The sequence below is a fragment of the Myxocyprinus asiaticus genome, chromosome 3 (assembly GCF_019703515.2).
Source record: "Myxocyprinus asiaticus isolate MX2 ecotype Aquarium Trade chromosome 3, UBuf_Myxa_2, whole genome shotgun sequence".
In the NCBI taxonomy this organism is placed as follows: Eukaryota; Metazoa; Chordata; class Actinopteri; order Cypriniformes; family Catostomidae; genus Myxocyprinus; species Myxocyprinus asiaticus.
In genome coordinates, this window is record NC_059346.1 from 8,790,943 (window position 1) to 8,807,776 (window position 16,834).

General features: G+C 37.0%; 1 protein-coding gene across 2 annotated transcripts; it reads right to left on the bottom strand.

The window, feature by feature from the left end:
- Positions 1 to 839: 839 nt before the first annotated feature.
- LOC127430412 (V-set and immunoglobulin domain-containing protein 10-like) lies at positions 840 to 15,970 on the bottom strand. 2 transcript variants are annotated; one of them, XM_051680162.1, is made up of 9 exons: positions 15,650 to 15,966; positions 15,037 to 15,324; positions 13,056 to 13,361; positions 11,809 to 12,090; positions 9,183 to 9,464; positions 4,209 to 4,319; positions 2,619 to 2,631; positions 2,331 to 2,473; positions 840 to 1,768 (listed from the first exon to the last, which is right to left on the bottom strand). In XM_051680162.1, exons 1-9 carry the CDS (start codon positions 15,738 to 15,740, stop codon positions 1,701 to 1,703), a joined length of 1,584 nt encoding a protein of 527 aa, XP_051536122.1. In that variant the 5' UTR covers positions 15,741 to 15,966; the 3' UTR covers positions 840 to 1,700. The 2 variants fall into 2 exon arrangements, with proteins under 2 accessions (XP_051536122.1, XP_051536112.1); XM_051680152.1 differs by lacking the exons at positions 840 to 1,768; positions 2,331 to 2,473; positions 2,619 to 2,631 and having other exon boundaries at positions 3,774 to 4,319; positions 15,650 to 15,795; positions 15,950 to 15,970.
- Positions 15,971 to 16,834: the final 864 nt, after the last annotated feature.

The following is a 16,834-nucleotide window of genomic DNA, read 5'->3' on the forward strand; positions in this document are numbered from 1 at the left end:
CTTTTTAAAAATGTTTTAGTATATGTTGAAATTAACATTTATGAATTCCTTTTTTTTTTCTTATTCGTTTTAATACATTTTTTAATTAAGCTTCAATGTCTTTTTAATATTATTTTATCGCTTTGTTCTTAAATGATTTAAAATTGAAATGTATGTTTTTTTTATTTCTCTTTTTCATGATTATGTCTATGTAAAGCACTTTGAATAACTACTGTGTATGAAATGTGCTATATACATTTGCCTTGTCTTGCCAAAATTAATAAGTGCTGTAAAATTATTCATTGTTAATTCATGTTAACAAATACAAAATATTTGTACAATTTTGACAGTATATATATTTTATATATATTTTCATTTAAAACCCCTAACTTACTACAAGGTTTATATGTTGTTGTTTATTTTTTTTTTATTATTATTTATTTTAAATTTTTTTTGTACAGTAATTGTATATGGAAGACATTCAAGTTGACACTCTTTTTATGCCATTGACTATTTATCAGGTTTGGGTTATTTTTTGAAAGTCCATTTCTGTACAGGCAAGCACTTAAAGTCTTGACTACAAAAATGCTATTCACAATTTCCTCCATTTATTTCCCAGGAGAAAATGTACAGTTCATTAACATACAGTGGCATATGTGTATGTATGTGTAAGTTGTCAAAAAGCAAACCTGCTATTTATTGACATTGATTTGAGAAAATTCCTTTTTTGAAAAATGTTATCCTAGTATCTAAAGTAAAAGGTCATACACAACATATCTATATTTATAATGTATTATGGGCTGCTTAAATGCCTTTCAGCAACGTTTAAACAGTAAAACAATGACTGAAACACAAAACAATTAATAAACATATAAAAATGTTTATTCAAACAGCAATTTTAATTAATGAATTGTATAAAAGTACAACATATTTACACATGAAACATCATTGTCCTGAGAACATTTAATTCTTTTATTCAAAATATACCTTCATTATCAGTAGCGGATTTAGGCATGGGCGACATGTGCAGTTGCCCAGGGCAGCATCTTGCGGGGGGCGGCACAAGGCGCCTACGCAGAACCCCCCACTCCCCCCATCAACAACTTTGGGAGCGTGTTAAAGCGGGTTTCGCACAGGGCGCCATACAAGCTAGAACCGCCACTGTTCATTATATAGTTTTATTCTTGCCTTAATGCATTGTAGTGTGGTTTTATTTAATTCACTTATTTTCTCAACAGCCACTACAAAAATACTGTACAATAAATTTTGGTTTGGAGGATAGAAATCACAAAAATTTTATTGAGCAGTTTTGATCTAGATGTTTAAAACCAAAGATATAAAACCACTGCTAGAGAAAATAAGCATTTATGCAACTGGACTTTTGACTCAAAATCGAATAGTTACTGAGATATAGCCCATGTGACAACTAGCCCCGACAAATAGCCTCAAAATTCAATAAAATCACAGCTCACTGACGCAAGTAAAAGTTTGAATTTTTAACTATTTGAGCCAGTTTCTTAAAACCTCATACTGAAAATAAAAACAGGGCCTCTCTTAAAAAAAAAAAAAAAAAAAAAATCAACTTTAAAAATGTTCACATGTAATAATAATATTTTAAGTATAGTATCACACAGAACAAAAATAACTTGCCGTAGTCCACAATTCTGAGGATTGATGCTGTAAATATAAACGGATCATTAATAGTCCTTTATCTGTTGCTCTTATTCTGTTTGATGTTGTTGAGTTTGATCTGTGTCTTCGGTACAGTCTGAATTATCTTTAAAATCACCTGTAAAATAAACAGAATCATATCAGAAAGTACAAAACAAGATATGACACAAGACTGATACTAAAGCTTTCAGATAAACCAAGTAAGACTATTGGAGTGTACAGAGAGTAAATTATAAGCATTACAGGAATAATGTCTTGTAAATCAGAGTGCTGTTGACCAGTCCAAAGTAGCTGTATTTGAAACTATTTGGGGTGACAAATTGGTTAAAAAAAGTGTGCTATTTCTGCTTCACAAAATTGAAATCTACTTGTTTGAGTGACACAAGTGGGCCCAAAATTTGACTTAACCAATGGCATGAGTTTGTAAAAACAAATAATACATGAACTATGTGTGGCCTTGATTAAGGCACTTACCCTCCTGTAATGAGTGTACTGCTAGTTGTTTTGGATGAAAGCATCAACTAAAAGCAAACCAGAAATGTCTCTCTCGATAAAGGCCCCACTTCTGATAGCGATATGATTTTTTTTTTTTTTCATAACATTCCAAGGTAGCTCTTTCAAATTAAATTTCTTGTGATATTGTAATAGACATTAAGGATTAGGAAACCACTGGCTCTTACAAGATGGTATACTGTGAATATCTACTAATGTGGTTGCATTTCCGTTTGTCAGTGGAGGAAGTTGAGGAACAGCATCATGGAAAATCTCCTCTTCATCTGAATCCACCAAGCTAAGAACATCTCCTCTGTTGTCATCTAAATTACTTGAAGAAAATGACAGAACACCTCAGTTTTACACATCCCTCTTGACATGTTCTATGTGGAAAAAATATTTTAGAACTCGGCTGTCATTAGTGTGAATATTAATCAGCCATGTGTTTTGCATTCATTTTACATGTTCATACTTACCTAAATCCTAAACCTGAAAAAAAAAAAAAAAAAAAAAATGGAAAAGTTAACACCCCAACATGCAGTTAAAAAGTAAAGGGACTGTGAGTAAATGTAAATCATTTAATAGAGAAGAACAAACAGGGTAATTTCTCTGACAAATGTTTCCTGATTATCAAAATGAAAGAAAGCCTTTTTATGAAGAATCTTGGGGGCCGCATTTTGCTTCTGTATGCACTGTTTTTAAAAATGTAAACATTTGTAAGCATCTTGCGCAGGAGTGCCACGTTTTTAAATGCCGTGTAAAGTTATAAGAACTTTAACTTTTAAAAACATGTTTCAATACACCTGCATTCTGATCCATTTGTTGCGCAATGTCTAGCTTTATTAAGCCCCTAAACAACCCAAATATGTTTTTGCATCTGTCTGTGCTGTTTTTCGATTGTTTTTAATGTAAGCATGCGCTGGATGGATATGTTTGACCATCGCACCATGTCTCGCGTAGGAGCGCTGCGTTTTAAGGCCACATCTACACTAATCTATCATTTCATTTGAAAACACTGTTAAAGGGATAGTTCACCCAAAAATGAAAATTCTCTCATCATTTACTCACCCTCGTGCCATCCCAGAGGTGTATGACTTTTGTTTCTTCTGATGAACACAAACAAAAGAATTTTAGAAGAATATCTCAGCTCTGTAGGCCCTCACAATGCAAGTCAACAGGGTCCAAAACTTTGAAGCTCAAAAAGCATATAAAGGCAGCATAAAAGCAATCCATATGACTCCAGTGGTTAAATCTATGTCTTTCTGAAGCATTATAATAGGTGTGGGTGAGAAACGGATACATTTTTATGTCCTTTTTTAACTATAAATTTTCACTTTCAAACAGCCATCCTAAGAGCTCTTCTCTCTTAAGAGTTCTTCTTCTTTTGTTTTTGGCGATTCGCATTCATCATGCATATCGCCACCTACTGGGCAGGGAGGAGAACTTCTAGTAAAAAAGGACTTAAATATTAATCTGTTTCTCACCCAAACCAAACATATCGCTTCTGAAGACATGGATTTAACCACTGTAGTCGTATGGATTACTTATATGCAACCTTTATGTGCTTTTTGAGCTTCAAAGTTTTGGACCCTGTTAATTTGCATTGTATGGACCTAAAGAGCTGAGATATCCTTCTAAAAATCTGTGTTAGGGTTAATCAGAAGAAAGAAAGTCATTAACATCAGGGATGGCATGAGGGTGAGTAAAATATGGGAGAATTTTAATTTTTTTGGGTGAACTATCCCTTTGAAGGAACTTCAGCTTTTAAAAATGCGTCTCGAGACAACTGCATTCTGTTCTATAATGGATTTGCTATAATAATATTCTAAAAAGATGATGTACATGGAAAATCAGCTTTGAGCTGCGGCGCCAAGTACGTGCAGCGCATCAGAACTAGAGCGGGGTGTCTGTAAACTGTCGCTGCGGTGCCATGGTTGCATCCAGTGCAGACAGCAACACTGATTACAATAGGAGCAATTTAATTTTGACCAGAATGTGTACAGTGTAGACAGGCTGCAAGTCTTATTTAGATGCAGTTTTGTATTCAGTATCAGATTTATACTTACCAATGCAAATTCTGTCACGCTTTGAGTATAATGTCACACTAAGAATAATTCCAATGATGACTATTAAAACGGAAACTAAGACACCAACTGCGGCTCCTCTACCTGCAGAGGCTGAAAATAAAGATTACACATTGTTACACCTTGTTACAACATTGTTACAAGAGGAAGAACTTCACGTGGGGCTTCAAAAAGGATGTTGTGTAATTTTTATGTAAAGGGAATGGTATTACAGAACAGTGTCTGAAACATGTTGTCTGGTCACATTCATGTACAGTTGTTGTGTCATTGCATTAGCATCTCTAGTATCTGAAGTACTTCAAGAGATGACCTCCGATGCATCATTTAAAATACACTGCTCACTGTAAAACAATAATTTCGATTTTTTATTTTTTTTAAACCCAAACACTCAAACATGTGGGTCATAATTGTACTGGGTTAATCTCATTAAGGGTCAAATTTCACCACAAAATCAAAAGAAAGAAATCAGAAATTATACTTAGCTTAAAAAATATTACCATGCGAGAACGACGAGCTCTGTGCACTTTGCTAGTTTTAAATTCTTTTTGTATCATAAACCGGTGAGATTCGATATACCCTGTTACATAACTGTTCTAAGAAGTCAACATGTCAAAGAATTCAAAATCCTCGGGCTCTTGAGGTATTAAAAGACACTTACGTGCTCAAGCTGATACCTCAGACAGGCCCGCAGACCAGGGACTCAGTTTGGACGGTGCGGCGGGAGAAATTCAGCGGCAGCTGGCGAGCATGTCTGTAATGCTAATAAAAGTCGTAGCGGACCTGGAGGATCTTGCTGTAATACGTCGATCGATTACGGCGATGGAGACGAAATTCTCTGAGTTGGTTACAAGAATCGGGGACGTTGAGAGACGGATCGATTATCTGGAGTCATCAGAGAGGGAATTAGCTGCTAATCCGCTAGCAACCAAGATAGAATTGGAACGGGTTTGGGAAAAACTGGAGGATTTGGAGAAACGTAATCGGCGAAACAATGTCCAAATTGTTGGAATTCCTGAGCATGAAGAAGGCAGAGATATGGTGAAATTCCTAGACAAGCTCTTTCAGAGTCTGCTCGACATAACAGGCCATAAGCTGGAAATCAAGCGAGCTCAGAGTCCCAGCTCGCAGATCTGCTGAGGGAGACAGGCCCTGATCAATTCTGGCCAAATTTCTGAGATCATCCGATAAAGATCTTGTGTTATGTGAGGCGAGGAGTAAAGGAAGGCTTTCTTGGAAAACCCACAGCATTTTCTTGTTCCCAGACTTTGCAAATTCGACAAGAGAGAAACGTGATCGATTCAAGGAATGCAAGAAAGTCTTACATCAATGGAAGATGGCTTTTGCACTGATGTTCCCGGCCAAACTGAGAATAGATACTAAGGATAGCCACAAAGTATTTACATGCCCACAGCAAGCGATGTCTTTCATAAAATCGATGGATTGAGGAAGTCATGGTGTGTTTCTCACATTGCCTCCAAGTGAGCTTGTCTCGCTGAACATACACTTGACTTGACTTTTTTGTTTGTTTTTGTGCTGGTTCCGCCTAGCGGCTGGAGTTTGTTTTGTGGAATAACACTCCTTCAGGACAGTTGTGGATGAATCAGCATGTGCCTTGTGTTTATTCCTCCTAAGTTTGTTTTGTGGAGTATTATTTGCAGGACATTGGAAGGATTAGGTCATCTGCTTCATTCATGAACAGCCGGCTCACTGAACATTCTTTGACTGTCCGAGGAAACTGAACAGATTTTTTTTTTTTTTTGTGCTGGTTCCGCCTAGCGGCTGTTGTTTGTTTTGTTGAGGAACACCTTCGATACAGTTTTGTGAATGAATCTACACGTTCTTTGTGTTTATTCTGCCTACTGGCTGGAGTTTGTTTTATAGATTATTTTCTGTTGTGTAATTCTGTCTCACAAAATTTTTACAGAAGCACCGGAGCTGAGCAATCAGACGGCAAAGTTGTCGCGGGGTCTCTCGTAGGCGTACATGGACTATTTGAGTTTAGAGGGATGGACGCCGGTTGGCACGGGGTTAATGCGCACGTTTTTTTTTTTTTTTTTTTTTTGGTTCGGGGGTTGATTGTTGCACCAATGCTTGGCGAGGTAATTAAGGCCCTGCCTACAGGCAAGGCTCCAGGGCCAGGTGGCTTTGCCGCTGAATTTTTTAGATCTTATGCTACTGATTTGGCTCATCATTAAAGAATGGAAAGCTTCTACCAATCATGACACAAGCCCGGATAAGTCTGATACTTAAAAACGACAAAGATCCAAGCGAGTGTAAAAGTTACCATCCAATTTCCCTGATCCAGCTAGACGTTAAAATATTGTCAAAAATTTGGTTAACCGATTGAGTAAAGTTATGACATCTCTTATATATATAGATCAGGTGGGGTTTATTCGGGGCCACAGTTCTTCTGATAACATTAGGCGTTTCATCAATATCATGTGGTCAGTTGCGAATGATCAGACTCCGGTCGCTGCCATCCCACTTGACACCGAAAAGGTGTTTGATTTGGTAGAATGGAATTATCTTTTTAAGATTTTGAAATATACGGGTTCGGGAGTACTTTTACGGATGGATTAAGTTACTTTATAGACACCCAGTCGCAGCGGTACAAACAAATTGATTAATTTCAGATTATTTTAATCTGGATGGGGCACCCGGCAGGGTTGCCCTCTTTCCCCATTATTGTTCTGTCTTGACCTGGAACCATTAGCAGCCGCGATAAGAAAGGAAGATGATTCTCCAGGGGTGATGGTGGGAGGTGTGGTGCATAAGATTTTGCTTTAGGCTGATGATATTTTATTATTCGTCTCCAACCCCATTAGATCAATGCCTTGCCTCCATAGAATTATTTATTCCTTTTCTAAGTTCTCAAGATATACAGAGTCAATTGGTGTAAATCCGAAGCTTTGGCTCTGACAACGTACTGCCCAGTAACGGCTTTTCAGCCGGGCACCTTTCAGTGGCCCAAACAGGGCATTAAGTATTTGGGTATTTTATTCCCAGTCTTTTTTTCAGTCCAAATTTGTCTGATTTAGTTAGAGTTAATTTAGACCCCTTAATAAAAAGTTTTTCGAGCGATGTGGGCAGGTGGGCTTCATTACATTTATCTATGATTTGGAAGGTTAATGTTATTAAAATGAATTGTATTCTAAAATTCAACTACCTGCTACAATCTCTCCCTACTGATGTCCCCCTCTCTTACTGCAAACAATTTGATAGCATAGCGAAGTCCTTCATTTGGAATGGTAAGCATACTAGATTACATTTCAATAAGTTACATAGGCCGATTGACAAAGGTGGGCTAGGCCTACCCAAGATTTTATTTTATTATTATGCATTCAGTCTCAGACATTTGGCTCATTGGTCTCTTCCACCTGAGAGAGCCCCTCCCTGGTTCTGTATAGAACAGGAAGTTCTTGCCCCTATTTCACCATTGCAAAGTATTTCTATCAAAATAATCGGAGAAGTTAGGTTACACCCCGTTGTCTCGCATTTGCACTGGGTGTGGACAAAAGTGTCCAGAGTGTTTAATTCGGACATTTATTTAAATGTTGCCTCGAGCATATGGTTGAACCCCAAATTATGTATCAACAAGTCCCCTTTTTGCTGGTCAGAGTGGATTGTGAGGGGGGTCAATACACTTGGTGACTTATATGAGAGTGGAGTGATGAGATCCTTTCAAAATTTGGTTCAAATTTTTGGGATTCCCAGATCTCAGTTCTATAAGTATTTACAGCTGCACCACCTGCTCTGTACTGTTTTTGGGAGTAGTTTACACCCCACTAAAGTGGCAGACACTCTGGGAGTGGTGATTGCTGCTTTTGGAAAAGGTCATGAGGCATCGGTGTATTACTCCCTTCTAATTCAGAGTCTGGGGGACAGAGCTTTAATTTCTCTTAAGAGATTATGGGAGAAAGATTTAAACTTGGTATTGGAGGAGGGAGTGTGGGCTAGAATTCTAAATAACAACAAGTCTGCATCTAGAGATGCAAGTGTGCGCCTTATTCAATTTAAGATTTTACACTGAGTCTATTGGACCCCCTCTAGATTGCATAGGCTTGGTCTTAATGACACACCCACCTGCTGGCGATGTCAATCAGAAGATGGAGACACAACCCATGTCTTTTAGGGATTTGTTAAGATCCATACATTTTGGTTGAGGATTCAGAGTTTTATGTGTGAGGTATTGGGCTCTCAAATTTTTTTTTGCCCCAGACTCTGTATTTTAGGAGATGGGACGGTCATTAATTTGGAGAATAAGCATATAAAAAACTGGGTCCTCACAAAAATTGTGAGGGTTCAATGTTGATTCTGTTTGTATGAGTTTTGTTTTTCATTATTTAATAGTTGCATCAATAAAAAAATGTTAATAAAAAAAAAAAATTACCAATATTTTATATTTTAAGACCAATATTTATTTTTGCAATGTGACATACTTTTTTTAAGCACATTTTCCCTACAAATTATCATTACTGTGATGTGAAAAAAATATGATACATTATTTAAATTTAAAGTATCTTTACCTCACAATAGTATTAGTCGTACTTACTAATTTATGCCGATTTAAATACAAAAAACATTGTATTTCATTTTTTCTTTTATCTAATGAGAATCACCATTGAGAATAATTGGAATTACAAAAAAAAAAAAAAAAAACCTCAAAAGCAAAACAAAACTTCTGAACACATTACAATAACAAATAATTAGGCGGAAAAGGTGCTTAATAGCCATGAAAATAATGACAAAATGCAAAAGGTCAAAAAAACATTTGAAAAAATGTAATACATTACTTTTTACTTTTAATTTTGGGGTGAAATGTGAACTGGGTATTTAAAATGTGTTTTTGAAATTACATTAAGAATGTTTCATTATATTATCTACCTAGGACAAAATAGGCACAGCTGACTCTTGTAAAAATGTAAAGCCACTGAATAAGAAACAAGACTCACTTACTTTTCACAGTTAGATACAATTCCAGCTCTCTTGCGCCGAGAGGGTTTTCACTATAGCAGTAGAAGATGCCCTCATCTGCTTTTGTTACATTGACTATAGTGAGTGTGTATGTGGGTTTACTCTCAGATATGATGTATTTCGAGGTATTGTTGATGACTTTGTTGTCCTTATGTTTCCATACAGTTTTAGCCGGTGGAAGAGATTCAGTCTCTGTACAACTGAGAGTGACTGCACTGCCCTCCAGAGCAGTAACCAAAGGGGATCCTAATGGGTACGGCATTTCTGGAATACAGAAGATGAATACAGGTGCATCTCAATAAATTAGAATGTCATGGAAAAGTTCATTTATTTCATTAATTCAACTCAAATTGTGAAACTCGTGTATTAAATAAATTCAATGCACACAGACTGAAGTAGTTTAAGTCTTTGGTTCTTTTAATTGTGATGATTTTAGCTCACATTTAACAAAAACCCACCAATTCACTATCTCAAAAAATTAGAATATGGTGACATGCCAATCAGCTAATCAACTCAAAACACCTGCAAAGGTTTCCTGAGCCTTCAAAATGGTCTCTCAGTTTGGTTCACTAGGCTACACAATCATGGGGAAGACTGCTGATCTGACAGTTGTCCAGAAGACAATCATTGACACCCTTCACAAGGAGGGTAAGCTACAAACATTCATTGCCAAAGAAGCTGGCTGTTCACAGAGTGCTGTATCCAAGCATGTTAACAGAAAGTTGAGTGGAAGGAAAAAGTGTGGAAGAAAAAGATGCACAACCAACCAAGAGAACCGCAGCCTTATGAGGATTGTCAAGCAAAATCGATTCAAGAATTTGGGTGAACTTCACAAGGAATGGACTGAGGCTGGGGTCAAGGCATCAAGAGCCACCACACACAGACATGTCAAGGAATTTGGCTACAGTTGTCGTATTCCTCTTGTTAAGCCACTCCTGAACCACAGACAACGTCAGAGGCGTCTTACCTGGGCTAAGGAGAAGAAGAACTGGACTGTTGCCCAGTGGTCCAAAGTCCTCTTTTCAGATGAGAGCAAGTTTTGTATTTCATTTGGAAACCAAGGTCCTAGAGTCTGGAGGAAGGGTGGAGAAGCTCATAGTCCAAGTTGCTTGAAGTCCAGTGTTAAGTTTCCACAGTCTGTGATGATTTGGGGTGCAATGTCATCTGCTGGTGTTGGTCCATTGTGTTTTTTGAAAACCAAAGTCACTGCACCTGTTTACCAAGAAATTTTGGAGCACTTCATGCTTCCTTCTGCTGACCAGCTTTTTAAAGATGCTGATTTCATTTTCCAGCAGGATTTGGCACTTGCCCACACTGCCAAAAGCACCAAAAGTTGGTTAAATGACCATGGTGTTGGTGTGCTTGACTGGCCAGCAAACTCACCAGACCTGAACCCCATAGAGAATCTATGGGGTATTGTCAAGAGGAAAATGAGAAACAAGAGACCAAAAAATGCAGATGAGCTGAAGGCCACTGTCAAAGAAACCTGGGCTTCCATACCACCTCAGCAGTGCCACAAACTGATCACCTCCATGCCACGCCGAATTGAGGCAGTAATTAAAGCAAAAGGAGCCCCTACCAAGTATTGAGTACATATACAGTAAATGAACATACTTTCCAGAAGGCCAACAATTCACTAAAAATGTTTTTTTTTTTATTGCTCTTATGATGTATTCTAATTTTTTGAGACAGTGAATTGGTGGGTTTTTGTTAAATGTGAGCCAAAATCATCACAATTAAAAGAATCAAAGACTTAAACTACTTCAGTCTGTGTGCATTGAATTTATTTAATACACGAGTTTCACAATTTGAGTTGAATTACTGAAATAAATGAACTTTTCCACGACATTCTAATTTATTGAGATGCACCTGTATACAGATTTTATAGAGAAGGTACAGTAGTGGAAAAAGTGGAAGATAATCAAAAACAAGAAGCTGAAATATTCTAGCAATGTTGAAGCAAAACTATGTTCACTCTGTAATTTAAATTTTCCAAATACAGAAATACTCAAACCAGCCCATCTGGCACCAACAATCATGCCACAGTCCAAATCACTGAGATCACATTTTTTCCCCATTCTGATGGTGAACATTAACTGAAGCACCTGACCCGTATCTGCATGATTATATGCACTGCACTGCTGCTACATTATTGGCTGATTAGATAATCGCATGGATGATTGTTGGTGCCAGACGTGCTGGTTTGAGTATTTCTGTAACTGCTGATCTCCTGGGATTTTCACTCACAACAGTCACTAGAATTTACTCAGAATGGTGCCAAAAACAAAAAACATCCAGTGAGCGGCAGTTCTGTGGATGCAAATCCCTTGTTGATAAGAGAGGTCAGTGGAGAATGGCCAGATTGGTTCCAACTGACAAAGTCTATGGTAACTCAAATAACTGCTCTGTACAATTGTGGTGAGAAGTATATCATCTCAGAATGCTATTCTGAGATATGGGTTGGTGCTGTTTTGATGGCACGAGGGGGACCTACACAATATTAGGCAGGTGGTTTTAATGTTGTGGCTGAATGGTGTATATACAGTATATATATTCATTATTTACTAAATTTGCATAAATAATGTAACAAAATCAATCATGGTCTTACTGAGGTTGAAGGAGCATGAACTCTCTACTCCAGTTAAGTGATGTCCCACACACTTCACTTCCTCTCCATCGTGTAATATAAACCTGTTCACATGTACGTCCAAACGCTCAGTCTCTTGGGATGTGTTGACCATGGGACCCTTGGCTATTACAGTCTCTTCAAGAACCTCATGCCAGTCCAGGGTGGGCACAGGGTAGCCTCCATACCAGCTACATATGAACAAAACATCGGATGGCTCTTTTCCCAATTCCCAACTGCACACGGGATGACTCTCTGGAGCATCTGAAAAAGGCATTCGAGAGACGATTAAACTCTATAGAAACCACAGTTCTGAAACAGCCAGTCTACCACAAAGCCAACAAAAAATACTCTGTGAAAATCACTCAACATACTCAAACTAAATTTGCCCATGCAAAACTTAGCACCATGATCCTAAGGTGCTGTTAGTGGTTGGAAGGATGTTGCTATGCACTTGCTAGTGTGTTTACTAGCAAAGTCCCATTCAAGGCAAGTCAATCTTGGCAGCCATCTTTGGAACGCTCCCGGGCCTGTTTTCTATGATACAAGTGGCATGAAAGTACAGCTCCTATCCCCTTGAATGGTATCATAAATTGTGCTTTATTTGCTCAAATCACGCTAAAAAACAACAACTGTATTTTTCAGGCCAGTCAAGCTAATGCACATGCGCATTCTCGAGTTAACTAACAGGCGATGTCTGTATTTAAAAGCTGCCTTTATTTCTTTTTTGCTGAACAAAGAACCATTAAAGAACCATTATTTTAGAGTATTCTACACTGTAAACCGCAATGTTGTCATTACTGGAAAAATCAAGTTACCTTAATTAAACATTACTTGAAATGTCAAGTTTTGGGCTCATAACATCTGTTCCTTGAACTTATTTTTTTATTTAAACTATCTCAGTTCTCCTTGTGCATGCGCAAATGAAGCACAGGTAATCTTCTTTATTTAAGCTGGGTTGTAGGACCTAAATTTAAGTCTTATTAAGTAGAAGCAACAACATTTAAATAGCAAATCTGAGTTACGTCTATTAGCATCTAGTTACCTTAACTTAAATAGTTAAGTTCATTCTATATGATCGCCAAGTTAAATTAACTTTATTACACAAGTTTTGGAGATGCCATTACTCAATTCAACTGAGGGAACGAGTTTACTCAATCAGTTGAGTAAAGTCAACTTATTAGGGTTTTCATTGTGGAGTATTTAATAATCCCATTTGTTTGTCTTACAGTAAACTAGTAGTTCCTGGCTCTTGTTCACAGTTCTCATGGAGAAGGTATTTTGAGAAGCACATGTGTAGATCCCTTGATCACTTGGCAGGATGTTACTTATGGAAAACTCAAGAGATGATTTGCTCCCAGAAGCTCGGTCACGATTATCCTGTGCTGCATCTTCAACTATCCACGCCAGATTCTGTGAGGGATAAGCTTCACTGGAGCAATTAAAAAAAACACTGGAACTTCTTTTGACAAACAGCGTTCCATTTTTTAGGGGAGTTGCTGGTTTTATGTTCAGTGATATATTAGTTGGACCATCTGTAAAACAAAACAAAAAACAATCATTAATAATTCATTTGGCTATCAGAAGCCATTACTAATCTCAAAAATTTCCTTAGAAATGGTTCTTAAAGACCTCAATGAAATCCAAACTGGACTTGTGGCTTTTAGTCCATGTTTATTAGCACCGAGGCCATCTATTTGCTAGTGTACTCCTAAAAGTTAACAAAACTGCATCTAAAATTTAGTCTTTTCTCTTCCAAGAAAATGACCCAAAAATGTTGATGACTCATCCTGCACTCAGGGGCATATACACATTTTTGTTCAATCAAATGCTTTCTAGAATAAGAATGTCCTTCCCCCAATACCACCTGCAACCAACTAGGGCTATAGGCCGATTTATACTTCTGCGTCGTACCTACAACGTATGCTACACGTAGCTTCGGCAGTTACGCCGTAGCCTGACGTGCACCTGTGCGTAGACACAGAAGACAACAGCTGTAATTGGTCTGCTTTTTAACCAGAGACCATCCCACAGCACGACAGAAAAGATGGCTTAGTTAGCGTTGTATTTTCTGCAAGATCTATGCATCATATCACATTGTATTTGGACTCAGAAGCATTGTTTGAATCTGGAGCATCTGCTATTTTTATATCCTGTTCGCGTTTCACGAAGTTACAAGCGAAAACACAACAAAAAGACACTATTGCCTAAGTGCATTATAAAGTCCAGCTTCTAAGGCTTAAAACAACACTCATTTTGAGTTGGTCAAGCAAGTAGTTATTAATTAATCTGATTTTTTTTTTCAGCATGTAGCGTCAAATGTATGCCAAAATATTTATTTATTATTATTATTAAAGTGACTCAAGAGCAAGCATACAGTATATGCATGATTTATATTCTCTCTGCATGGCAGACAACATATATAATAAATAATATGTACTTAAATCTAAGCATGTTCACATACTTTGATGAACTCGCTTTTTATGCTACAATAATTGAAAAAATACTTTTGAATTACATTGCTTTTATTTATTTATTAAATGGATAATTATTTCAGAAATGAATGTATTTTCTCTCAATACACTAGCATTTAGGCTAGTTATTTTGTACATTGCGTATTAGCAGAACGACACATTCACACAACCCCAGAACTATAAATGTAAACCATCGCGAAGGTGGTAGGCACAGGTTCGACGACATAGGTTCGAAGCAGAAACATAAACCGGCTTTAACAGTAGAATTTCATAGTTCACATCTATGATGTAAACTAAAGCCTTTTGGCAATTTAAAAAAAGCACGAGCCCTTCAGTATGTCACGGCCCAACTTCCTGTTTTAATAGGAAATATGTAAACACAGAAAAGAAAAACAAAGCTAAAAAAAAAAAAGCTACCACGTAAAATAAATGTGTCTAACATGGTTTAACTTGACTCTCATTAAAAAAATGAGAGTTTTTAATTGTTGCTGTATCATTAAAACTGTTCACAAGAACTAGATTATGATTTTTTGTTCTGTTCGGTTACTTATGTATGGTTGCAATCCTCTGGATCACAGTTACATGGTGGCAGTTTTCTAGGTTCATGCAGAGCCGTTTAACCAGAAAAACCTGTTTGAAGTCGGACTCCCCGTCATACAGAATCTGCAGAGACCTTTTGCATATAAAAGCTTTCTCTTGTCACATTAGTCTGGTTAGGACATCCATAGCACCATACCAGTGATTTGAAGTTGAATCTTCGATTGATTTCGCCATGAGCCGTCAGGTGTTTTGGTTTCACAATAATACAGGCCTTCATCTATATACTGCAGTTCAGTGATCTGCAGGGAACCGTTGTTTCCGATGGAAAGATGGGCCAACAGCTCGGAGGGGTTTTGGGTAACAACCATGACTCCATTTTTCGCCCAACGAACTGATAATGCATCAACTGGCAGGTCTTTACATTGTAGTGTAGCATTCTGTCCCTTCTCCCCAATAACAAACTGCTGCACCTGCTCTTCTGAATCTACAGGAAGAGTGAAAGAATAAGGCTTAGAACAATACTTTGATCACATATACAAAATACTACAAAGTATCATGGACCACCATGTTTTTTTTTTTTTTTTTTTTTTTTTTTACATATACCATGGTAATATACCATGTTTTTCAGGTATCGTGGCAATATCATGGTTTTTGGATCTGTACCATGGTAGTACCATGGCAATATTTGAAGCATAAATAGAATGGTATATGGATATGATACCATAATACCCACAAAGTATTTATGTAAAGGACTATCTATCTAATGCATCTATCTCTATCTATAATAATACAATTACATGTCATCTTACCTGTTGGGTGTGACAGATACAAAACTATTGTGAATATTCTCATTAAAGTTACAGGTTGTCCCATCATATTATGAGACACAATATTTTCCATTATAAATTCGATCGAGTTTCCTTTCGTTGCCAGACAAAACGCATCAACCCTTTTTCTGTGAGTTAAAAAAATAAAAAAAATAAAACAACCAGGAATATTATTTTGATAAATTCGTGTCCATTGGCCCTCTAGAATGATCTGGCGCGATTTGCTTGGTATTTGATTCCCGTATATTTCAATGTTACGTGTGTTTTATGTTCATGCTCTACCTGATCGCTCGCTGTTCTTTCCCCGGAAACTTTGAATTTGTTGTGTGACCACACCCTTCGCCTGCTGTCTTAAAGACACATACACCTTATTACCTCTTTGCACCGCCAGGTAAAAATCAGGGCGATAAATATCCTGATAAATGAAGAGGTTTACATTTAATTTTTCATATTTTATGAATTCATAAAATAAGTTATTATATAACCTTATTTTGTATTATTAATCGATAAATGTAGCGATAGTAATAGATACTGTTTTATTTTTTCTAGAGATAACAATCTCCACGGCTCTATCACAGGAGAGCGTAACAATCAACTACCGTGTTACGACAGTAAGTCGCCGTTTGTGGATACCATACAAACGAATGGGTAGAGCCGTATACTGACAACAACCTGTCGCAAAATTGTGTATATATGTGCGTGTGTGCGTGTGTGTGTGTGTGTGTAAAGCATGTTGAAGATTATCGGAAAGGCATTCAGTTCATTAAATGGTGAGCTGTTTCCTCACAAAAGCAGTTTATTCAGCATACTGAAGCATATCCTCCATAGATATGCCTTTTTTTTTTTTTTTAAATGGCCTCTCCTCTCCCCGCCAATGTACCACACATATAATATTTATGGGACCATCCAAAAATGTTTTCAATGGACTTATGTTTTTTAGATAAACCGTGTATATATATATATATATATATATATATATATATATATATATATATATATATATATATATATATATACACTATACTATACTATCCTTTGTGATCAGTTGAATGCCACTTTGGTGAATTAAAGTACCAATTTCCTTCAGAAAACAACAAAATCTGTACATTATTCCAAACTTTTTGTAATGTACAGATTTTGTTGTTTTCAGGAGGAAATTGGTACTTT